The following is a 25411-nucleotide window of genomic DNA, read 5'->3' on the forward strand; positions in this document are numbered from 1 at the left end:
TATGTAGTGGTTATGGTCTCAAAAATCACAAAGAGAGATTAAGAATAGAGGATGGATGAAAACACAACTGTACCAATCTCATGTGACTAAGTACTTCTGATCTAGGATTACAGAGACAGTGACAGCATCATAAATACACACACACATATTATGTCTTAAATATCGTGAATAGAAAGTGATAGCAAAAGTTATGCACTTCGATAAGCTGTGTTGTATGGACTTAAAAATAGCATTAGTGGGCTGGGCGTGGTGGCTCGTGCTTGTAATCCCAGCACTTTGGAGGCCAAGGCAGATGGATCACTTGAGGTCAGGAGTTTGAAACCAGCCTGGCCAACACAGCGAAACCCCATCTCTGCTATTAAAAAAATACAAAAATTAGTCAGGCATGGTGGCCTGCACCTGTAGGCCCAACTACTGCGGAGGCTGAAGCACAAGAATCACTTGAACCAGGGAGGCAGAGGCTGCAGTGAGCAGAGATTGCGCCACTTTGCACTCGAGCCTCGGTGACAGAGGGAAACCCTGTCTCAAAAAAAAAAAAAAAATTAAAAAAAGCATTAATGATTCAAAAAAAATCACTGATGTTAAGAATTCATGGGTGGAAATTTGAAAAATCTGTTTCAGAATATGTGAGAATTAAAAAAGGCAAAAGTTTTATTTTGTTTATTTTTATTTATTTATTTATATATTTATTGAGACAGGGTCTCACGCTGTTGCCCAGGCTGGAGTGCAGTAGCATGATCACAGCTCACTGCAGCCTTGATTTCCCAGGCTCAAGCAATCCTCCCACTTCAGCCCCCTGAATAGCTGATACTACACATGTGCACCACCACGCCTTTCTAATTTTCATATTTTTTGTATAGACTAGGTTTCACCTTTTTGCTCAGGCTGGTCTCAAACTCCTGAGCTCAAGCAATCCTCCTGCCTTGGCCTCCCCCAAAGTTTTAAACATACGTAAATATATTATTTTAAATATTTTATACACTAATAGGGTAAATACTATAAGTAGAATCTTAATATTTCCTCAATATCCATCAAAATATGTGAAAGCAAGTTAGACAAAAACTTAGGGAGATCTTTCATTGGGAGAATGGGGGACAGATTTTTATTTAGAGGTTCCCTTTTATTGGGCAAATGCAAAAAAAAAATTCTGCTAAAGAAACACGGTGACTTCTATGTGTGCAGTTGAAAAAGATGGAATTTTATGCAGTTCTGTTTCTCTTTTGAGTTTAACTGAACTCAGAGGAATAAACCCTCCTAGAGCTGTTCACATTGGTATTTAGAGCCAAATTAAAAACTGAATTCTCACCTTTCTCAGTCGGCGAATACAGTAAGAAATTAAGAGGATCGTTCCAATAACACCAGCCGTCACCCCAAAAACAATGAGTGTTATCACTACAGGAGATAAAGAGAGCAGCAAAATTATGAAAGTCTGAAATAAATGACCACATAGCAATTGAAAAATAAGACAGATAACATCCGCATACCATCACCTTGCCTTTTAATAGAAAGTACAATTAATATACTATTACGTATATTTTGTCTTTTTAAAAATTGTGTGCTTTACAGTAACCTTGTGGGAAACTGGGACTGTGAGTGATCAAGTCTTTTGTCCAAGGTCGTACAAATCGTTGATGACAGAACTAAGACCTGACGCTTCTGATTCCAGACCCAGCGTTCTTCACTAGTGTAGCTGTAGATAAGAACTCAGTGGACATTCTACTTAGATATGGGGAAAAAACCACAAATTCTCTCATAGTTTGGAAGTTATGAGAGAAAATAATGTCTTAACGTATAAAAGAGCATTGAACAGATCATAGAATCATAATTTTGGAAAGAAACTGGTATAAACAGTTTACAAATGAAGAAAAGAAGCTGAATAAGGTTAACTTAGCCTTGGTCAGACAACTAGTGAAAAGTAGAATTATAACTATAATGCAGGTCATCTATAGTCTAAGCTTTATTCCTTCCACAGTATTCTTATGCATAGTCTCCAATATAGTCACTAAAAATGCTTTTTAAGTCTTTTACATGTTGGGAATGAAACAATTGAAATCAATTAAGTAAGAGATATTTCCATATTTAGAGCATATTTGTAGTGCTTCCAGATGAAGTAAATAGAATGCAAGGCTAGACATAAAGGTAAAATGGCTCATTTATTTGCCTAATTAATATTTAAAAGTCCTATTATTGATAAAAAGTAAAAGTAGCATTTCCTCTTGCTGGTGTTGCCCAGGCTTCTTGACCACTTAGCCTGAATGTATGTGATAGTGATGAAGTTCTATGATGTGCTTTTTACCCTGTGAGCCGTGGACACAGCCAAGTGTGAAGGGAGGGTTAGAATGCAGAATAGCAAATGAGCACACACAGTGATATTCAAGTGAGGGGAAGGGATGTCCCTTCAGCAGAGGTTGTCTAGATGGTCCCTAAGTGGTTGCATTGGGCCAAAAATGAATCAAGGCTGAGATTTACCCTTGAAATACAGTACCAGTTAATTAGATGATTTTAAATGCCTTGCTTTCTACATGAGGGAAGAGGGAAGTTCATTTGTTTTATAAGCTCTTATGAGGCTTTTTTCAAGTACTCGGTGTTGGTTAGAAAGATAAAACATCTAACTTAAGAGAAAAACTATTACCAAATTATGTATCTCTATTTCCAAAATGTTTTTATTTATTTATTTATTTATTTTTATTTACTTATGTATTTGTTTTTGAGACAGGGTCTTACCAAGGCTAGAGTACAGTGGCACAGTCATAGCTCACTGCAGCCTCAAACTCCCAGGCTCAGGCAATCGATCCGATCCTCCCACCTCATCCAGCCTCCCAAGTAGCTGAGACTACAGGTGCGTGCGCCATCCCAGCTAATTTTTGTATTTTTTGTAGAGATGGATTTCACCATATTGCCCAGGCTGTTCTCAAATTCCTGGGCTCAAGTGATTAGCCAGGCTCAGCCTCCCAAAGTTCTGGGATTATAGGCATGAGCCACTGACCCTGGCCACCAAAATATTTTTAAAAATAAGAAATGCCTATTTTAATTTTAAAAAGAGAATATTTTCTTTGCCTTTACAATTTCATGTGAATAAAGTTAACAACATATGCTCTTCTGTTTTAAGATTGACACATTTTCTTAGGCATTTGAAACAAGCAATGGATAGTTTAAAATGGAATGACTTTATCTTTGTCCAATATTAACATACCTGGTTCAGAGAAACGATGGACAAGTTGTCCCCTTTCTCCTATAAAGCAAAATTTCAATGTAAGTCCAAATAAGACATGTGCAAAGAAAAAAATCATTTTGGAATCAAACTGTTCTGTGGGTTTCCTTTTCTTAATCATATTTTGAGAGTTGTTGGTCAACTTTGAACATCAAGCTAGTAAAATTTATGAGGTAATGTGTCTGTCTTACCATTAGTAATTTCAGTATCTACTTTTAATGACCCAACAAGTATTCATGGATGAGAAATAAGCAAATTGTCTCATAATTGAGGGGAAAGGAATGAGCAAGTATTGGAAGAATCACTTATTGATTTCCACAAGAAGAGATGCATTTTTAAAAAATGTAAAAATAATGAGAAGAAAGGAGGCATATGGAGCCATTACTCCACACAGATGCCAGTCCCATGCAAAGAGGGGTCATGTGGCTATCAATTTTCCAGATTTATGCCACAGTCACTGTCTGAATCTAAACTGTTACTGTGTCTCATTTGAGCTTTTGCCAATAGTCTCTCTGGACTCTTTGTCAGTAGCAATTGATAGTATGGTTGCCTTATTGTTCCACCTGTGCTAACCTTCCCTCTCAGTCCACAGCTTACTTTTGTCTCTGTCTCCACTTGCCATTTTATGTCATGAAGCTCTCTTACTACCAAAGCCACACAATTTTCTAGAGTTTAATTATTACAAATTGCTTAGTATATACCTATGTTGTTTGATGATTAAGGATTCAGGTATATTTTTTCATTCTTTAGGTTTTACGTACAAAGGTTAATTGGGGCTTGCCTTCTCTTTCTTGGTCACAGTTAATAGTTGTGGGTGCTATATGGGCTTTGGAGTAAAACAGATGGGTTTTCTGTCACGAAAGTTTGAGAACTGTCATGAGTTACAGCTCGTGTAAATAGAGTTCAATCACAACAATGACTCCAGAGCAACTACTTAAAACTAAGCACATACCGTTTTCCTCTTCTGGAGAGTGAGTGGTTATAACAGAAATTTCTGAAACTTCATGAGCACTAGGAGTGGCTGGATATGTGTCCTGTTTGTGCTTATCTGCATATAAGAGAAGTTGAGAAAGGGATCAAGAATGAGGTGACTGCGTGGACATAAAGCATATCATGAAAGAAAAATTCTCCCATATCCCTCCCAGCAGCAGCTCCAGAATTTCTTCTTCTCCCCTGAAAACTAACAAGAGAGACTGCCACCAGATTACTCTTATCTCAGCACCCAGCTTTGCTTATTGTTTATCAGTCACTGAGAATGTGTGAGGCTCTGAGCTAATAACTTTTAGATACATCTTATTTAGCCTTTAGAGAAATGCTGTGAGATAAGTACTGTGTTATTGGCCCCATTTTAAAATTAATGGGATAGAAACCCTGCAGGGCAACTCACCATGGGTCAGCAGCTGGGATAGAGCTGAGCCCGGGTCTGAGCTGAACTCAGTTTGCCCACAGACCCTCCACACCACCACACTATTAGGTCCCCTTTATCTGGCCCACTATTTCATGGTCACGTGCATCATTTCTGTGCTTTGCCACATTGTTTTAATTTCTTTAACTCACAGTATTATTTCTGTGAGATATTTCAGAGGCAAGAATTCCTCCGTAGTAGGAGTTGTGTCTACTTAGTAGGCTGTGTCTACTTAGCTCGCATTTCTCAGTTTATCTGCGGTGACAGGTCCCCTAAAATAGGGTTGCATCACAAAAATGATTTCGGAGCCACAATTTAAAAATAAAAATGAAAACAAACCATTTGTCTGTGGTGTGATGTAACTCTTTGTGACCGAAGAAGAGATTGAAGTGTGCATTACCTCACCAGTGGTACTTGATGCTGATATGCTCACAATTTCTGTATAAAATAGAAGTCGAGAAAGGGATTAAGAATGAGGTGACCGAGCGGACCATAAAGCATATCGCAAAAGACAAATTTCTCCCACATCCCTCCAGTCCCTGAGCTAAGTGCTTTTGTATATACCTTACATAATCTTTAGAGAATTGCTATGTGGTAATTATTGTATTATTGGCCTTATTTTAAAATTAAGGGGCCAGAAGCCCCTCCAGAATTTCTGCATAGCAGAGGTTTACAGATAAAGTGTGCCTTGGTTTTCTCATCTGTACAATAATAATACTTGCCTCAAAATGTCATTGTGAGAACGAAATTAGTTTAAATATGTGTGTGTATGTGGTATGTGTGTGTATGTGATGTGGATGTGATGTGTATGCGTTAGTATAGTACTTGGCACATAAAGAACATTACATATATGTTGGGTATTATTGTTATTATGCCTATAAAGGGGTAACTTGAAGTTGCATTTGGGAAACTGTCTATGCTAAGAAAGGTGGAAGCGTGTAATAATTATATAGAACAAAAGTTCTGTCCCATATCTCAGTGTCTCCATCTGCTAGGGACAATCTTACTTCTTCAATAAAAATGGAAACAATAATAAAACACTATTACATTGCGTGAACCCAGGAGGCAGAGCTTGCAGTGAGCCGAGATCATGCCACTGCACTCCAGCCTGGGCGACAGAGTGAGACTCTGTCTCAAAAAAACCATGCACGCAAACATGAAATCAGAATGTAGACTCAAATATATCCTTTTAAAATCTCATTAAATAAATTGTGAATTATTTTTGTAATTAAACGCTTTTTATTCTTAAATGCAATATATTTCAAATTAAGTTATTTTATAAAATTTTATAAATTAAATTCTTTAAATTACAAAAGTAATATAGATTCAATAAAGAAAATTTGGGAACTACAAGAAAGCACAAAGAATAATATAAAATTCATCTACAGTCAGCCTACGCAAGGTTGAACATTTGACACATTTTGATATATAGCCATCTGAACTTTTAGTTGTTATATCTAAATATGGGATCATGGTGTTTAAATATATATGAATATGTATATAATGTTTACAAGTCTGACTTTCTACTTAATATGCCACAGATATCCCTATGCTGTCAAATATTCTTCTATGAGAAGATTTTTGTGACTGCAGAGTATTCCATTATATGAATGTTCTGTGGTTTATATTTCAATCTCCTATTCTGTGCATTCATGTGTTTTTCACTCTTCTGAGAGTTATAAATCATTATGATAAACGTCAGTACCCTGAACTCTGTAGATGTACCTTTGCTCATCTCTTTGAGACATTCAAATGAGGGGAATGGCACCCAAGTGCAATGGAGTGGAGGTGGAAGGGCTTCTTCTCAGAAGCAGCCAACTTGGCCCCTCAGCTGAATGCTCAAAGTTTCCTGGAGAACCCGCAAATAACAGAAAACATCTTCTCTGACACCTTTCATTAGTCTACCCAAGTGAAGACTTCTAAAACCTTCCTCTATTTATCAGCTGATAGGTAATCAGTTTACCTCCAAATCATGGAGAAGACATGATCTATTGTTCCTAAACTGTCTATGTTTTCTCTTCTCTTTTAAGTTCTTTTCTGGCCTTGCTCTTTAACTTGGCTTGCCACCTGATTCCATCATGTGTGTATAAACGATTGCCTTATGAATTCACTAAATAGCATGCAAAACAATTACTGAATGTTTCTAAGTTGTTCAGCACTCAGATATAACGGCTTTTAAGATAATATAAAAACCAATGCTTTTAAACAGTAACCCGGTGATAGGGATTTTGAAGTTCAACAAATATTAAGATTAAAATTACAGAAAGAAACATCTTTATGAGTCAACTAAAGTATGTAAAAATTATTTACAAAGATAACTAATGAACAAAAATAATCCATCTCTCTTAATAAATGTTAGATATGAGCTTCGGCTTATTTCTAGATAATGGAATATGGACCATCTATTGTATTTTTGAAAAGGCATACAATCTGAGTAAAATAGGTTTAGCTATGAAAGTGTTATGAAAATAGCTAGTAAAATAACAAGCCAAAAAAAATCAAAAGTGTTAATGGCCAGAAGCATTAAATGGGCATGTAACAATAAACTTGAGATCAGCCTTTGGCTCAGCTACATGGGAATACAACTGGAAGAGGCAGCTGGAGCTCTCATCCTTCACTCAGGTGTGCTCGTCACTTCCATTTCTAACTTTCATCCTCTCCACGCTTCTCCCTTTAATCCTCCACTCCTTCTTTATACCTATAAGTTTAGTGTAATCCACTTACATTTAGGGTGCACATTTCTTATCCCTGTGGATACCAAATGGGCTCTTCTGAAACATAAAACTTGTTCCTAGGACTTCAATATCCCATTATTTTGAATCTTCTCAGCATGAGAATAGTGCTTTGTTCATCAAAGATGTTAAATGAAATGCTAATTGTTATAAATGCTTGGACAAATTCTTATGGAGAAAAAGAATTAGGTGAATGGTATGGTTTGGATCTGTGTCATCATCCAAATCTCATGTGGAAATGTAATCCCCAATGTTGGAGGTGGGGCCCGGTGGGAGGTAATTGAATCATGGGGCTGGTTTCTCATTGCTTAACACCATCCCCGTTGATGCTGTCGGGGAGATAGTGATTTCTCATAAGATCTGGTTGTTTAAAAGTGTGTGGCACCTCCCCACTCTCTCTTGCTCTTGCTCCAATGCTCTCTCTCCCCACTCTCTCTCTTGCTCTTGTTCCAACCATGTAAGACATACCTACTTTCCCTTCGTCTTTTGCCATGATTGTTTCCTGAGCCTCCCCAGAAGCAGAAGCAGAAGCACTATGCTTCTTGTATAGCCTGCAGAACCATGAGGCAATTAAACCTCTTTTCTTTATGAATTACCCAGTCTCAGTTATTTCTTTATAGCAGTGTGAGAACAAATGGGTTTTCAGATTGCATCTGAATGTGAACATAATAATTTAAATAATTAATAAATTTAATTTATTATTAATTATAACATAATTAATTAATTATAATAAATTAATCTATAATTAATACATTTAATTTAATTAATAAGATTGTTTAATAAATTAAACCAAATGACAAAATAGAACATGCAGAATGAATGCAAGCATCTGGAAAAATAAGCATCATTTTAAGACCAATGAAATATTTTCAACATTTGAATAGCAAGCATACTTTTGCTAACATAAGAAAAAAAAAACAAAAAGTAAAAAATAAAAATACACAAAATATAGTCTGAAAATGCCATCTAGTAGTTTTGACTATGAGTACAAATATACATATTCCTCCAAGTTTCCTATGTTAGGGACTACCTGAGTCAGAATTCCAGGGGTTCAGGTAGAGAGGTGTTTTCAGTCTATGGGAGGGTGCTGCAATTTTCTTTGTGAACACCTGCAAGACTCTGCATGGTCCAGTCCTGCTTGCCTCGCATCTTCACTGCTTCACCCTTCCCTTCCCTCTTGGGGCTCCAGCCATTCTGCACATCTCTTCGCTCTATGACTGCACCATACCCTTTTCCATGTCCTAAATCTTGTGCCAGCTCCTCCCTTTGTCTGAAATATTTCCCTCCCTATCTTTGCCTAACTACTGGCTTTTCAAGTCTCAGTTCAATGCCACTTCCTTTGGGAGGTCTTCGCTGGCCTCTCTAATAAGATTTAGACTAAAAGCTCTCTGAAGTCCCTGGTGCTTAACATGGTGTTGTAAAACCTTATGATTATTTAGAATCCAGATATGCATTCCTTAGGCCTTGATGTTTACTGGGGGCCTTTGGTGTTTATTAATTTGTTCAATTATTTACAAAAGGTTTTTTTTGGGGTGGGCGGTATAGGCTGTGGGCTATGTACTAGAAATATAAGGATAAATAATACATGGCCTTTCCTTTCAGGGTAATTCCAGTACAGTAAGAGTGACAATTATTAATCTAAGTATAATAAGTATTTTAGGATGGTGGTGGAAGTGGGGACACAAAGGAGACAGTGGTCAATTCTACTTGGAGAGGTAGAAAGACCTCATGGAGGTGTTTTTGAATTTATCTTGAAAGAAGTCTAGGATTTTACCAGGCAGGCTGTGTGGTACCAGCAATGCCTTGGAATCTGAGACATCATTGCAAGGTAGAGAAACTGCAGGTTATCTATGTGGCTGTAGCACAAGGTGTGAGAAGGAGAGGAATAGAGAAATGGGTGAACAGCAAATGAGAGGCTGAAGAGGTGGTGAGGCACCAAATGTTGTGGGCCATGTTCTAGAATTTGGACTTTATCTTTAAGGCAGTGGAAAGACAATGAAGGGTTTGAAGCAGTTTTTTATTTAGGGAAAATCACTGTCAGTAGTATGGGGGATAACTTAGGGGAAAAAAATCACGCCGGAGCTTTGCAGTAGAGGGTCCCATCTTGTGTTCAAGAGTGGCCAAGATAAGCAGTCCCTTTGCAAACAAGCCACTTCTGCTCACAGAAGGTCCTTATCACTTCTTAACATTCCTTTGGTGGAGAAGGCCTATAGCCTGAGGCTCTAAAGGGAGCAGAAAATTACAGCAGGTTGTCAAAAGAATATGGCAAAGAACCAACAATGGGAGCTAACATCTCTTAAAATTGGCACTTTAATTATTTTAATTTTAAATGAAGTCAGAGGAGGTGAAAAGTATTTTAAATTTATAAGCAAATATATGTAACTTTTTTATAAAAATAAAAACATGCTTAGGGAGAGAGAGCTTATTTAGATAAGGTTTGAGCTTTATCAAAACAATTTTAACACTCTAGCAAATAGGTAGACTTCTTTCTTCTTCAGCAGCTACTCCTCACAGTAAAAGAGCACTTGGTGGAAATTTTGTTCTGAAGTCAAGGCTGAAACCCCAGAGATCAAACACTGTACTCAAGTTTACAAAGCTGGACTCAGACCCTAACACTGGCTTTAAAATTTGTCCTAAGTTAGGCCATAATGCCTCTCTTTCCAGCTGGATCTACATGCCTCCACTCTGGCTTTTAACAAGGCTCTGAACTATTGTCAGAACTTGGGAATTTCTAACATTGAAGGTAACACATTGACACAATTTCCTCGATGTAAAATTGTATACACTTTATCCAAGTACCATCTGAGCATGTTATGTCCTATTTGTACCCTTACAAAAACTGATTGGTGGCCAAGTTGATTTGAGACTGAAAGTTGCCACTTATGTTCTTAGAAATACTTGCTTTAATTCTCCAGAATCAGTTGCTCTGATACAACTTCTTATAGTCACCTAAGTCAACACAGTAAGAAAATAAACATATAAATGCCCTAAAGATAATTTGATAAAAATTGTTTTTTATATCATTTCCTCAACAATCTCATAATGGTAGCTGACCTATAAAATGACCTTTTTCATAGTTCATTTTTCTTCCATTTCTGGAAAAAAGATAGCATAAGCTTTTCAGTAGGAATTAATACCCATGCTTGCTTAGTGGTAAGAGGAAGGCACAGAGGGTTGTTATTGGAAGTCTATAGTTTACAAAACAGTGTCATCTTGAAGGAACAATAGTTCACATAAAAATGCGTTTTCATATTTTCTAGTATTAATTAACTTTTAAATAATTTGTTAGTTATTCCAGAGTAGAATCACATGGGGGCAATTTAAAGAATTTCATCAATAGCTTCAAATTAAATAAACCAGCATCTGGTTGAAAAAACAAAATCACTTACCTGGAAGGAGAAACAAAAGAAACATCCTCAAATGCTAAAGCTTCATTCAAAATTCAAGGTAAGGAAACCAAATTTCCACAATATGATCCCTTAAAATCACCAAGAATGTTCAAAACTACATTTGATAGCAACAGCTCATACAACTACTTGGCTCTCCTAGATTCCTAAGACCCTAACCAGCTAATAGACATCTGTGGACATATTCAATTCTGAAAAGCTGCAAAATATCTGTGAGAAGATGGTTTTTGAATAGAACTTTTTACTATAGCTATATACTATTTAGTTCAGTAAACTGGGTAGAAAGCATTTAAGCAAACTCGTAACCATTGAACAACAAACTTTAGTTTGCCAAAACTGCTTAGGGACTGGATTAAGGGAAGGCTCTCCTGTTATTTTTATCTCTTTGCCTTTGGAGCTCTCAGCTTTCTGTAGCTAAATTAGCTTTCAAAAATCTACTTGTGTCATTCCTAGATTAAAGGTCAGTTTAAGTATTGTCCTGTTGAATTCAGAAGGTACATTTAAGCTAGAAAACCACTTGCAGCACATCTAATCCAAATTGCTGACTTTACAGATAGACATTCGGTCTCATAAAAATTAAATGACTAGCTCAGATTAGCATATCTGGTAAGAAGCAGAACTGAGACTTAATTCTGCTGACCCCCAATATTGTTCTCACCTTCCAGATCTCGCTGCCTGGTTGAGATCTTGTCAGCAAGATTTCTCTAATGTTTTAGTACATTAGTCAGCAAGCATTGGGGCATATTGTACATACGAAAAAGGACAACTAAATTCCTGAGCTCCCTGGACATCCTAAAAGCTAGAATTTTAATAAAAACCATGTAGTCTTCATTTTGATGATTTTTTTCCACACTAATTTATTGTATTACTTAGATTATATCTCTTACCCCTCAGTGTCCTTATACTATAGCCACTATGAGAAATTATGTTTTGCTCTAGCAATACTGAGATGAGAGTCAGTTTCTTAATCCCTTCAAGTCTTCTGACAGGAGCACATCCAGTCTATACCTGAAAAATTTCACCTCTCTCTCCAAGTGAAGTATATCTACCTTGTGGTGTTAGGAAAGATGTGTCTAGCATCTGACTACCCAGGAATAGACAGACCTTGCGCCAACACTGCACATTTTCTTAGCTGCATGGACCTCTGAAAAACATACTCTCAAGACCTTACCCCATGACTACTTGCAAATGAATCACTGGATGAACCCTGAAGGATGGGCAGAATTTTAGGTGAAGATGCAGAGGAGGAGGGATAAAGAAATAGCATGGGCTAACATATGGAGAAAGGGGAGTATAACATGCATTGATGTGGAGGCTTAGGGCACCTAGCAGGCAAGTGTTGGCAAATCTCTCAGATTGATAAGAGTTTAATGTTTAAGTGGCAAATTAGTGCAAAATAAAATATAAAAGTATGTTTTGTCGTATTAGTGAGGCCTCAAACTCCTACTTTAAATTTATGTTTTTCAGTTTTCAGGCACTGAAATGGCATGTGCTGTGCTACTTAGTACAAAGTAAATCTGTGTGACCTGAATTGAATTGTATAATTTAGGTTTGAGAAGGGTGGAATGAATTGGTATACTTTCTAGAAAATGAAATATTCAAAATTTGTGTTTGGATCATCTCACAGCTTATACTTGCATAACATCGGATGTGTTCCAGAACATTTCACCTCTCTTGTCTTTTATCCCCATGTGTTGGGGGAGAGAGCATGGACTTCTGCCACTGTTCCCATTGTACTAAGGAGGTGGGGTGACTTGGGGGCCCAAGACATGTTAGGATAACAAATGGAAATAGCCAGCCTCCTAGCTCTCTGCTATATGCTTTATCTACCAGACCACTCAGCTTTCCGAAATAATTCACATTTCTAACCTGGAATGCTATTAGAAACAATAAAAATAAAATGTGATATTGTATAAGTACCCTTCAGTTTTGCTGTGTGCCAGAACTTCCAGTGGCTGAGCTCTTGTCAAGATGTGATAAAGTCAGTTCATGCAGCAGCTGGTTTGAGTTTTGGTTCGCTCCTGACTTGCAGCTGAAAGAAGCCTTATCTTGCATAAGCAAACTCTTACAAGGACACGCCCTTCATATGAAATGCCTTAAATAGTTTCCAAGTCTGAAAACTAAATTTTCTAAATGCTACAGTTTTTTGGCATTGCAAAGCCCATGAAAACTGCTTGATAAATGCATCTGTGGAAGTTATGCTCAGCTAATTTGTGGTAAAACTGGGACAAAAACTCATATCCATTGACTTCCAACTCAATGCCTTTTCTGCCAGATCTCATTGTCTTGGACAGAATTCACGTATAAATGGGAATCTTGCCTGTGCTAAAAGATGTTTGAAGAAGACTGTTCCCATGAAGCAATATTTTAAGGGAACAATTTTGTTTTGCTCTTGAACCAAAGTATTGGCAAGTTCAATCTTGGTCAAGTTGTGATAATATAGTTAGATACCCATACTGTCTGTGGCCATTCATTTTTCTTTTCTGGAAGATTTTTATTAAGCCAAAGCAGCCAACTACAATTTAGAAAAATTGAACTTAAGGATAAAGTGCTTTGTGTGATAGCATCTGAGCCGACTGTTTTGGATAGCCTATTCTCAATACTTTTTATCTGAGCTCTTCAGCCAATGGTTCTGCAGAAAAGCATGGCCTATTAACTGGTGCAGTTAGTGTGCTAGATGCCAAATGGAATGAGCCAGTTTCTGCTCATCTTCAGACTGGCATGCTTTGGCAGTCCCCATACAGCTAATTGGTCACACTTCTTCCTTTCCTAACTTGGTAGAGAAGGGTGCTTTATCTATTCTATCTCGAAGGTGTTCTGGCCTAGGAGGACTGCAGCTTCCCTTCAGGAAGCCTGAACTTTTTAGCCTGGCTCTGTACTATCCAGCTTCTGGTCATCCACACTGTCCCAAACCATTGCTGAGACAGCAGAGGTGGAGAAAAAAATCGGTCACTCTGTCATTCCAGCCAGTGCACATTCTTCAGCCTGGACAGATGGAAATCAAGATGAATTTCTGTCCACTGTCCCAGTGGGAAAGGAGAGCAAAGTTCTATTCCTGGCTTTGCCACCAAATGGTTGGGGGATATGTGCAAGTCTCTGAAATGATCTGAGCCTCAGTTTTCTGGCCTCTAAGATGACAGTAGTGGAACAGATGTCTCTCTTTTTAAACTTTAAAAAAAGTTTTGCTTTTTTCTTGAGATAGGGTCTCACCAGATTGCCCATACTAGCCTCAAACTCCCAGGCTCAAGCAATTCTGCCTCATTCTGCTGAGCAACTGGGACTATAGGTGCGCACCACCATGCCTGGCCTGGAATGGATGTCTTCTAAGATGCTTCACCATTCATGAATCATGGAAATCTGTATGTTTAAGATAATAATATTTGTAATTAATACTTACTGCACACTTACTTCATTCCACACATCTCTCTAACCATTTTTAAAACAACTAGCTGAGACCCTATTGTCATATATTAATTATTCTTTGTGGAGGAGGAAAAAAAAAAAACTCAGAAACATTGCCTAACTTGCTTAATTTCACACAGCCACCAAGTGGCAGACCTGGATTTTGAATTCAGACCTATGTAACTACAGAACTGTCTGCCAATGTCTACTGTGATCTATGTAGCAGAAAGAGAATGAGAGAATCAAGTAAGTTGTCATTGAGAGATTAAATTCTCACCAAATTATAATGTAACCAACTCTCAAGCAAGCGTTCACTTCAGCAAATCAGGGCTAAATGAAGAGATATAAAGATAATAATTCACCTTGTTCATAGCCTGAGGGTAGGAGTGTTGTACCTCTAACATAGCACATTGTAGGGTGACCTGCAGTGGCAAATCCACATTACGAAAGAGCAGATGGTTCTGGTTATTAACAGTTTGTTAACTTGAATCTTAATTTTTCCAGCCAAGCATATTCCAATCTGGTCACTCCTGCCTACTAAAGAATCCTCAGAACAAAAGGGGATTTCACATATTTTACCTGTGTCCGCTTTAGTCTAAGGTTTGGTATTTCTGTAGCTGAACTTCATACACATTAAATTTGGGCTTACGGAAGTGGGCTGGATGAATATAATTTCAATTGAAAACAAAAACTTTATCCCAAAGTTCTCACGCCACTGGTACTTCCTTTCACTGGTTGAACAATAAAAAATTGCAGAAATGAAACTAGTTTGTTCCCATCCTTGACCGCATGGTGGAATCATCTGTGATATCCAGGCATTGGATTGTGATGTGCGGCCAGCAGTGAGAACAACTGCTCCAGTTGGTAATATAGATTAATATACGTAAACTTCATCTTCCTGAGTTTCGAGGTCCATTCTTACATTTTCTATGGCTCTAGTGTCACCTTTATCTATAAAGTGAACAGCTACAGTATGGGATATTAGCCTGAACGACTTTAGAAATAACATCATTTGCCATCTTAAATGTTGGTGTTTCTTAGGGTTTTGTTTTAGAGCCACAGTCTCCCTCACTTCCTCCCAATTCGCATTTAATTTTACTTTAATCACTTTCCAAGGATAAGCTCATCAGTGTGTGAAACAGACAGAGTTGAACTGCTTGGTGGAAGCTGGCCTGAGCGTTTGGCCTGCAGCCTCACAACCTGTTCCCATCTCCACCTGGCAGCTTCAGAAAGCTCCACAGGAATTTAGATTGGAAATCTTTAGTCTAAAACTTAAGTTTTTCAAATTGTCTGTTGAGATCCCTTAGCACAAGTATTAGTAAACTTCCTATGTAAAGGGAGAGAGGGTAACTACTTTAGGATTTGTGGGCCATCTATTACAAATATTCAACTCTGTCACTGTGCAAAAGCAGCTACAGACAATATGTAAACCAAAGCATAAATAAATGAGTATGACTATGTTCCAATAATGATTTGTGGGCAGTAGAATTTGAATTTCATAGAATATTCACATATTATTATTATTATTTCGATTTTTTTCTTTATTTCTTTCTTTCTTGTTTTTTTTTTTGTTCTTTGAGACGGAGGCTTGCTCTGTCACCCAGGCTGGAGTGCAGTGGCGCGATCTCGGCTCACTGCAAGCTCCGCCTCCTGGGTTCACTCCATTCTCCTGCCTCAGCCTCCCAAGTAGCTGGGACTACAGGTGCCCGCCACCAAGCCTGGCTAATTTTTTGTAGTTTCAGTAGAGATGGGGTTTCACTGTGTTAGCCAGGACGATCTGGACCTCCTGACCTCGTGATCCGCCCACCTCAGCCTCCCAAAGTGATGGGATTACAGGCTTGAACCACTGCACCCGGCCTATTTTGATTTTTTTAAGCACTTAAAAAAGTAAAAATCATTCGTAACTTGTAAGGTATACAAAACTAGGGGGCCGGCCGTTCACAGGCTATAGTTTGCTTGGCCCCTGTGTTAGCATAACTAGAATCTCTGGATGTGAAACCCAATCATCAGTGCTACATAGATCCTCTGAGAAAATTCCAACCTGCAGTCAAGATGGTGCATTCCTCTACTAATGGGCTATGAAATCAGTCCAGTGGGTTGTCACAGGCACTAAAAAATTAAGTTGTAGTCTAGGTGTGGTGGCTCATGCCTGTAACCCCAGTGCTTTGGGAGGCCAAGGCAGGAGGATTTCTTGAGGCCAGGAGCTCGAGACCAGCCTGGGCAACATAGCAAGACCCCATATTTACAAATTAAATAACAAAAAAATTAGTCAGGTGTGATTTAGCACACCTGAAGTCTCAGCTACTTGAGAGGCAGAAGCTGGAGAATCACTTGAATCCGGCAGTTCAAGACTGAAGTAAGCTATGACTGTGCTGTTGCAGTCCAGCTTAGGCCACAGAGCAAAATCTTGTCTCTAAAAAAAATTAAGTTATATAAAATAGGAGAGAATATATCAAAGTACATCACACAGAATAAAGGAAGGTATTATTTTGTGGAATTTTGTGTCAGACAAATGTGTGTGTGAGTCTGCGTGCTGTGAGTTGTAGTGCATATTAACTATGTCTCAATAATACTTGATTATGTTTTGAGCCTGATGAACCTGGTTATACCCTATCTGAATACCTGGCTGCCAGATCAATAGTGTATGACATACCTGAAATGCACTCACGGCCTGCACAAGCCATTGACCAGTGGCTCATGCACACCTTTATCCAGCTTATCTAGCTCCAGAAAGCACTTAGACTTTCTATGTGTGCTGCACCACTAAAATGGGAATTCTGAGAGAGAATGCTGCTGTCACCTTTGAACTTCTTGCTGTCATTTCCGTTTGCTGAAAAGGGGGTGCCATGAGACGCAGGCATCAACTCGCAGGAGCCCACAGAGGAAGGTCCCTGCTAGCCCCCTAGAGCCCTGCTTGCTACGGAGACCAACCCTGAGCCCCAGGAGGATGCATGTGAACCAGCAGCGCGTGAGGCCAAGGCCCGCACAGTCAGGACCCCTGCTCCTGACAACCCGCCCACAGGTCCAAGTGCCAGCCTGGACCATCCATCCAGCGCCTCCCTAGAAATTCTCTGTAGTGAGAACTTGGACCTGGGCCTGTAGCGTGGACCATGGGCCTCTGCAGTTTGAGATAGAAGGTAGAGTCCCAGAACAAGAACGTAAGGTTGTTCCAGGGAAAGACACCCACGGGTCTTGCCCTGGGCCGAGTTCGGGCCTTACCTGCAGAGGCCGAAAAGTTAGCTAATGGGACAATTACAAGTAGGCTATATACTTTAGAAACACATGAAACGATAAGGGCAAATAAAACATAGTATATATATCAAAAGAGCAGAAACAAGGAATCATATAATAAAATATGAAATAGGATAACAGAAATAAGATACTAAGTGTCAGTTGTGAATTAATGAATACATATGGATTATGGTTTTGTATTAAAAGACAGAAACTTTTAGATTGAGTCAAAAGAGATAGGTTAGGACTGGTGCAATGGCTCATGCCTGTAATCCCAACACTTTGGGAGGCCGAGGCAGGTGAATTGCCTGAGCTCAGGAGTTGGAGACCAGCTTGGGCAACACGGTGAAACCCTGTCTTTACTAAAATACAAAAAATTAACTGGGCATGGTGGTGTGTGCCTGTATTCTCAGCTACTCGGGAGGCTGAGGCAGGAGAATTGCTTGAACCCGGGAGGCAGAGGTTGCAGTGAGCCGAGATCATGCCACTGCACTCCAGCCTGGGCGACAGAGCAAGACTCCATCTTCAAAATAAATAAATAAATAAATACATATAAAACTAAACAGGAATAACTGTATTAATCTTAGGCAAAGTAGAATTAAGAGCAAAGACGTTACAAACAATGAAAAAGATTTACTTGTGTCATTAAGCAATATATTTCACAATGATTCTTAAGTAATTATGGACCATTATAGCCCAATAATATAGCAACGAGAAATATAAAGCAGAATAAGAAATTGGCAAAAATACAATACCATTGAGAAATTTTAAGTTTTCTCCAATTGTGATAGATCAAGAAAGTAAAAAACAAACACAGAAAGGATCTGAAATATATCTATTTGCAATCACAAGCTATTGATTTATATGATTTTTTGCTAATGAATCAATGAGGACAGATTTTATTAGGCATTCCCACATTCCCATATGCTCATTTTGAAAGAACATTTCTATATTTCCTGATAAAATGTTTTTGAGGTCTGAATCTAGCAGAATAGTTCAGGAAAGGTAGCAAGGGAAGAACTTTTGTGGTCTTTTTCCTAGCAAAATGCAGTATCAGTGCCATAATCTATATTCTCAGTTGCCTCAAATAGCTGTACTATTCATGTTTTACGTTTTGTATTTATTTCCTTCTATTTTGGTTTTTAAAAATATAATGATGACTGGGAAATAAGTGATAACATCAAAAGGAGGCCTCCAGAATTTAAAAACATTTTCTGTAGCCCATATAAAAAGGAGCAAAAGGCTAACATAACAGCCACACAGTTAGAGTTCCTTAGCTGCACCACGTGAGGAAGACAGATCATCAACCTTCATTAAAGTCTTCAGCTTGGTGAAAGCACAAGCGGAACACTGAGTGACAATGTTGTAAGAGTAATGGAGCCAATCCTGTAACATCACTAGGTATGGTACAGGCAACATAACATATTCTCTAAGTGCACAGATTCTGCAGTGGAACTGCCTAGGCTCAAACTAATTCCTCTAGCAACTACCTGAGACCTTGCAAAATTTACTTAGTCTCTATATTTTTGTTCCATCATTATACATGGGTTAGTCTCTATCTTATAGAGTTATTGAACAGATTAAGTTAAAACGCACATAATTTTTTTTTGCAAGAATGGAAAACCTAATCCTAAAATTTCAATGAAATTGTAAGGGATTTAAATAGCCAAAACAATCTTGAAGAAGAACAAAGTTTGGTGAATCACACTTCATGAATTCAAAACTTATAACCAAGTAACAGCAATAAAATCTGTGTGATTTTGCCCCAAGAACAGACATATTCTTAGGATAGAATTGAGACTCCATAAATAAACTCATATATCCATGGCCAATTAACTTTCAAGAAGGGTGTCAAGACCATTCAATGGGCAAAGGATAGTCTCTTCAACAAATGGTGCTGGGACAACTGCAAAATAATAAAGGTGGACTCTTATCATACAGAAAAATTAACTGATAATAAACCAAAGATCTAAATATAAGAGAAGAACTACAAAACTCTCAGAAGAAAACATAGGGAGAAATTTTTATGACTTTAAATTTGGCAATTATTTTTAGATATGATATCAAAAGCGTAAGCAACAAAAGAAAAAAAAATTGGACTTGAAAATGAAAAACATTTGTGCATCAAAAGACATTATCAAAAGTAAAAACAAAAATCTACAGAATGAAGGAAAATATTTGCAAATAGTATATCTGATAAGACTCTTTATCCAGAACATAGAAAGAACTCTTACAACTTAGCAACACAAAGACAAAAATAAATTTAAAAATGGGTGAAGGACTAGAACCAACATTTCTCCAAAGATATGCAAAATGCAGTTACCAACAACTACATGAGAAGATTCTCAGCATCATTAGTTATTAGGAAAATGCAAGAAACCACAGTGAAAAACCATTTCATACCCTCTGAAATGGCTATAATTAAAAAAATGAAAAAGTACAATTTCTGGCAAGATTGTGGAGCAATTGGCACCTCATACACCCTGGTGAAAAGGTAAAAAGGTGTGCAGCTCCTGTGGAAAAGAGTTTAGCAGTTCCTTAGTAAGTTAAACATAAAATTACTATGACCCAGCCATTCTACCTCTATACATCTTTGAGTATTATAAGTGGGTTCAAACAAAACTAGTACAGGAACATTTATAGCAGCACTATTCACAATAGCCAGAAGGCGGAAACAACAGAAATTTTAATCAAATGATGGATCGATAAGCAAAATGTGATATACCAACCCAAATTTTAATCAAATGATGGATGGATAAACAAAAGTAATATACCAACACAATGGAATAATACTTATTATAAAAGGAATGAAATGCTGATACACGCTACAATATGGATGAACTTTAAACACATTATTTTAAGTGAAAGAAACCATACACAAAAGGCTATTATATGATTCCATTTATATGAAATATCTAAAATGGGTAAATCTGTAGAGGTAGAAAACAAATTAGTGGTTTCCAGGGGCTGGAGGAATTGGAAGTGGCTGCTAATGGGTAAGAGGTTTCCTTTTGGAGTGATGAAAATGTTCTGGAACTAGATAATGGTGATGGGTGTGCATCATTTTGAATGCATTAAATGCTACCGATTGTACACTTTAAAATGGTTCAAATGGTAAATTTATATCATGTGTATTTTACTACAATTTTAAAAATTAAGTGTATTTACATTGCTTAGAACAGTACATGGCACAAAGTAAGTGCTATATCAGTGTTGGTTATTATTATTCAGAACCTGCCTATGTATGGAACCTAACCTGCTGTATATAAATCTAGGGATGGAAATACCAAAGTTGATTAAATAGCTGTTTATAGAGCTTCGTACACTACAAACAAAGATGACACCATTTTTCCAGTGCTTACATATAATAATTTGGGTTAGACAGAAATTCTTAATAAATGTCACAAATAAATTGTGTAGTCATAGTCTATGACCAACGTACAAAAATTAAAGACTTCTTAGAAAGCAGAGACTGTGTTTGTTCGGTTTATTTTTTAAAATATATTAAAACTTGTCCTGATTATATTATATGGTTCTCTTTGCAGAAAATTTAGAAAGTATTTAAAATGAGAAAAAAAAATAAAACCTTAACAATCCCAACACTCAGAGATAAACTCAGAATTTTTTTTCAACATTTTTGCTTAAGTTTTAGTTTAGTTCATTTATCACAGGAAACTACACAGATAGGTACTTACTAAAGATGTGGATATGATAATAATGGCTGGAAATCTATGATGTAAAAATGTAGGTCCAGCCTGATTTTGTCAGCACCATTTAAGTAGGATTGGGGTTTTTTTTGGGCAAAAGATATTACATTTGCAGTTGGTGTCAAAATATAATCTATAAAGATAACTTGGGGGAAATTCCTCAAAAGTATACTTCTCAAATAGTCTCATAGATGTTTTGAATAATCTTCTAGAAACCAAGGTGAAAAGAAATTTATCACAAGAATGTTAAGCTAAATTTCCTAATTTAAAATCACTACAAAGTAAGTTTGAGATACCATCACTACTTTCCCCTCTATTCAGACCTTTTATGCAAAGCAGTTCACAGTGGGTGTCTGTTTCTTTCTAAAAACCCTACTTCACACCATGCTAAAGATATTTATAGGTTTCGCAACTAGTCCAGCTCATCCAGGCTGAATTTTGGGGATTCACTGGGGTTTACAGATGAAAAATGATTGTAGATACCATCTACTTGGCACTTTATTGAATAGGCACAAGAAAACTGAGGCCCACAGGTGTTAAATGATTTTTCATGGCTAAACTAGTCTGCCACAAAATTCTGGTCATTTGTCGTTTGTCATTTTGAGTAGTTGATATTGACTGCCTACTATGTGGCTGACAATGTGTGGGACACATAAGCGAAGACACAGGTTCTGCTTTTAAAGAATTTATAGTCATGTATTCCCTGGCATACAGTTCCTGTAACTCTTTCCTGTGCCAATTAAATAGACAGCTAGCAAGGCTCTTCTTGGATCCCTGAAAAAAAAAAAAAAAAAAAAAAGAGATGCCTTGTTTCTTCACTTAATATGTGCTTTTCAGACTGATGTATCTGCAGGGGTATAAGTCAGATGCACAGGGTAATAATGATCTGCCTATGCGGAGCACTCACTGTGTCTAACCAGATGAAAACAAATATTTCCTCTTTCCTTTTCTCCTCCCCTTCCTCCTGTCTCTTCCCTTCCCTTCTCTCTTCTCCCTTCTTTCCTCCCTCTCTCTCTCCCTCCTCTCTTCTTTCCTTCCTTCTTTTTTGCTTCTTTTCTTTCTTCCTTCCTCTCCCTCTCTGCTTCTCTCTCCTCCCTCCCTTCACCTCCTTCCTTGCTTATTCAACCAATATGCTACTATAAATACCAATCGAGAACTGTGCTAGATTCTGGGGATACACGGATGAATAAAGTAGGCATGATGATATCATACCAGTGCCTTTGTTTCCTCCAATTAAATTAGTATATTATGAGCTAGAATGCAAATTTTGTATGAATTTTTAAGTAAACACAAAAAACTTTTGGAGACTCCTGGTTTATGCCATAATTTCCCAGTTGAAGTGATATAGTACTGTATTTCCAAATTGGTTCTTAGCTTCAGAATCTGATTTTCAGATAAAAGCTCCAGCTTTTCCTTGAAAACACTAACTTACCTCCTGTTTCAGAAGTTTTGCTCTTGCTCTTCCCTCTGCCTTCCGTCCTCTTTTCCCAGAATTTTCAGGGTCGGCTCCGTCTCCTTGTTCCACGTTTAGCATAAATGTCATCTACTCAGAAAATAATTCCCTGCTACCCTTTTCTTAAGCAGTTTTCGGCATTCATGTTTATCATCTTACCTGGTTTTATATGCTTTGTATTATTTTTGACTGTTTTATCTTATTTTAATAAGATAGTTGTTGTTCCATTTATTATCGGCGTTCCCTCCCACCATCCACTGCACACACCCTCCGTGTATCCTCCATGGGAGCCCATTTTTCTTCCTGCTGTGGGCTCAGTGTCTGGTTCACAATCTGACATGTAATGACTGAATCATCAAATGAGTGCAGGAATTCAGGGACTGGGAATCAAGTCGTATTAGAAAAAATGGGTTCTCCATTTGGAAGATCTCTGGTAAGTTTAGAATTAGAAATATCGGCTTTATTCTTAAGATTTGGAGAAAGCAAGGCATTCATCTTTTTTTCATAGCAAAAAAAAAAAAAAAGAAAAAAAAGAAAAAGACTTCACCATGTTTACTCTTCAGCTAATCAGTACGGGGGAAAAACTTGATCTTACACCTTTCTGTTATACTATAAAGTAGCCACATCAAAGTTTCCTTGGAGGATTTCTGAAGCTACGAAGATGATAACCGCTTGGATACTGGGGACCATTGTAGCTTCAGGATCATCTTGCCCCAATGACCTCTTTATCAAGTGCCATTTAAGGCTTTAATTCACGATCTGCTTGTGTAGTTGTAGAAATTAAAAAAAAAATCATTTCTTTGCCAGGAGCCCTTTCCAAATTTGTAAGTCACACAGTTTTCCCAAATGCTGGCACACCCCCAGTAGAGTATGAAGTGTCTAATTTTGTTTGAGTTACACCCAGTTTGGTTTGCCCCGTGGAGCAACACAAAGAATACATCTTTTTTTTCTGTGTAATAGCACTTCAAATATATGAATATGTATATACAAATATTACACTACATCCCTTTCATTTGTTTTCTTTTCTTCAAACTAAATGTTTTCATACTTTTCTGCTTAAAAAATTAGAGTAGCTATGTTTGTTTTCTGTTTTCTTTCTGTAATTTTCTTTTCTCTCTGACTTTTCAGAAATCACCAATCACATACATAGGTTTATTCTCTAGTGTATAATTATTGGATAGCTACTACTTATTTTAATAATACTTATATTATTAATACTTATTAATCATGATAGTTAATTCTAATCATAGAAAATGCATAGCAAGCTTAACATTTTACTTTGTTTCAGGCATCAGTAAGTGTATTCCATTAAATATTTTGTTTAATCTTTACGCAATTATTATGAGGCAAGTACCAACATTGCCTGCATTTAAAGACAAGGACACATAAAAATGTGGGCACGTAATTTGCCTTAATGTTCCCCAGCCTTGAGAAGTAAAACTAGATTTGAACCCAGTTCTGTCTGTTCCTCATGCCTGTGCTCTTAACTATTGCACTATTTTATCCTCCCCTAGGGTATCTTAGAAAATGCTGATCTCTCTTCCCTGTATGCTACAGAGTGCTCAGTAGATCCTTGATACTTGCTCTCACTTGGGTTACAGCAATGTCTAATAGACTCAGAATGTTTCAAGCAACTGCCTGCCCCCTGTGTGCTGGGCACTAGTATTGCTAACACATAAGCACTGCACTTGAGAGGATGTTTAACTATAATATTCTCAGAAAGAGGCCAGAATCATGTTAATTTAATACACTAAATTAATAATTAAATTTAAACTAAATTCAAATTATTGAATTAATACAATTTAATAATAACCCTATGATATTTCTTTATTTTAATGGATTTAAATTTCTCCTAAAATTCACATGACACCTAAACCAGTAAGAGTTGTTTTTGTTTTTTTTTCTTCCTATGTGACACTTTAGTAACGGACCCACAGAGAAGCGAACAACTCCCCACGGTTTCAGTGTTCATGCTTTTGGCTTCTCGCCATTTGGCAGAAATAGGAAATTATACCTTTTGAAAACTAAAAGCCATATAGCTACCAACACCTTTGTTAATAACTCTTTAGCTTGGAAATGAATCTCCTTATAACTCAGACAGAGCAATACATTTATTCACAGAGAGGTATTTCTCATAGCATTTGATAAAATTATTTTAATTCTAGCTAGACTTAGAATTGAAGTAAGCTTCTCATACTAGAAAACTGGATTCGGCCATAAATACTGGGCTCCCTTGTGCCATTTCTCCCACATCGGTAGCTGAGTTCCTGTAAAATCCATCCACCAGACTGGAATAGGAAATACTACTCATTTATTCATTTAAATAAGATAGAACTAAAATAGGGTAGTTTATATTTTATTCTATGATCTCATACCCAATATAACAGAACCAAGATGAAATAAAATCACTTACCTGACAATAGTAATACAAAGATTATTTTTCCATACATCCTGATCATGGTCACGATCATCCTGATCATGAGCTGGCTCCTGAAGTTAGTGCAAAAAAACTACCAAAGACAACTGCAACTGTCAGTGTCTGGCCTTAGCCTGCTAGCTGTTATCTTCCAGGCCCACCTTCCTGTGGCCATCATCAGCTGATAGGCAGGGGAGGCATTTTAAATGATACAAGTTGTTAAGCGCCTGTTAATAAAGATACGTGGATATCTTGGGGCTATGAAAGTGGTTAGTACAATTTTCACTGCAAGGAACAGGTGGCTACTTGTGATATTAACTTTGCATAAGTTAAGCGGGCATGGTAAGGTGGTAGACAGGAGCCACCCAACTGGACAAAGAACTGGACTGTGAATCTCTGAGGCCAGGGCACGTGCCAGGCTGAGGTAGCTGTTGTGGAGCCATGGAC

General features: G+C 37.5%; 1 protein-coding gene across 3 annotated transcripts in view; it reads right to left on the bottom strand.

Moving 5' to 3' along the window:
- The window catches only part of GYPA (glycophorin A (MNS blood group)), a 31373-nt gene extending 6273 nt beyond the window's left edge, over positions 1–25100 (bottom strand). The window contains exons 1-5 of one of the 3 annotated variants that reach the window (XM_054486058.1): positions 24962–25100; positions 4956–5054; positions 4164–4259; positions 3194–3232; positions 1307–1392 (exon numbers count right to left, since the gene is read on the bottom strand). In XM_054486058.1, coding sequence (XP_054342033.1) covers positions 1307–1392; positions 3194–3232; positions 4164–4259; positions 4956–5054; positions 24962–25028 — 387 coding nt within the window. In that variant the 5' untranslated portion in view covers positions 25029–25100. The remainder of the gene's footprint in view (positions 1–1306; positions 1393–3193; positions 3233–4163; positions 4260–4955; positions 5055–24961) is intronic. The other 2 variants (XM_054486060.1, XM_054486059.1) reach the window with 2 other exon arrangements.
- Between the last annotated feature and the right edge of the window lie 311 nt (positions 25101–25411).

Source organism: Pongo pygmaeus, chromosome 3 (assembly GCF_028885625.2).
Source record: "Pongo pygmaeus isolate AG05252 chromosome 3, NHGRI_mPonPyg2-v2.0_pri, whole genome shotgun sequence".
Classification (NCBI taxonomy): domain Eukaryota; kingdom Metazoa; phylum Chordata; class Mammalia; order Primates; family Hominidae; genus Pongo; species Pongo pygmaeus.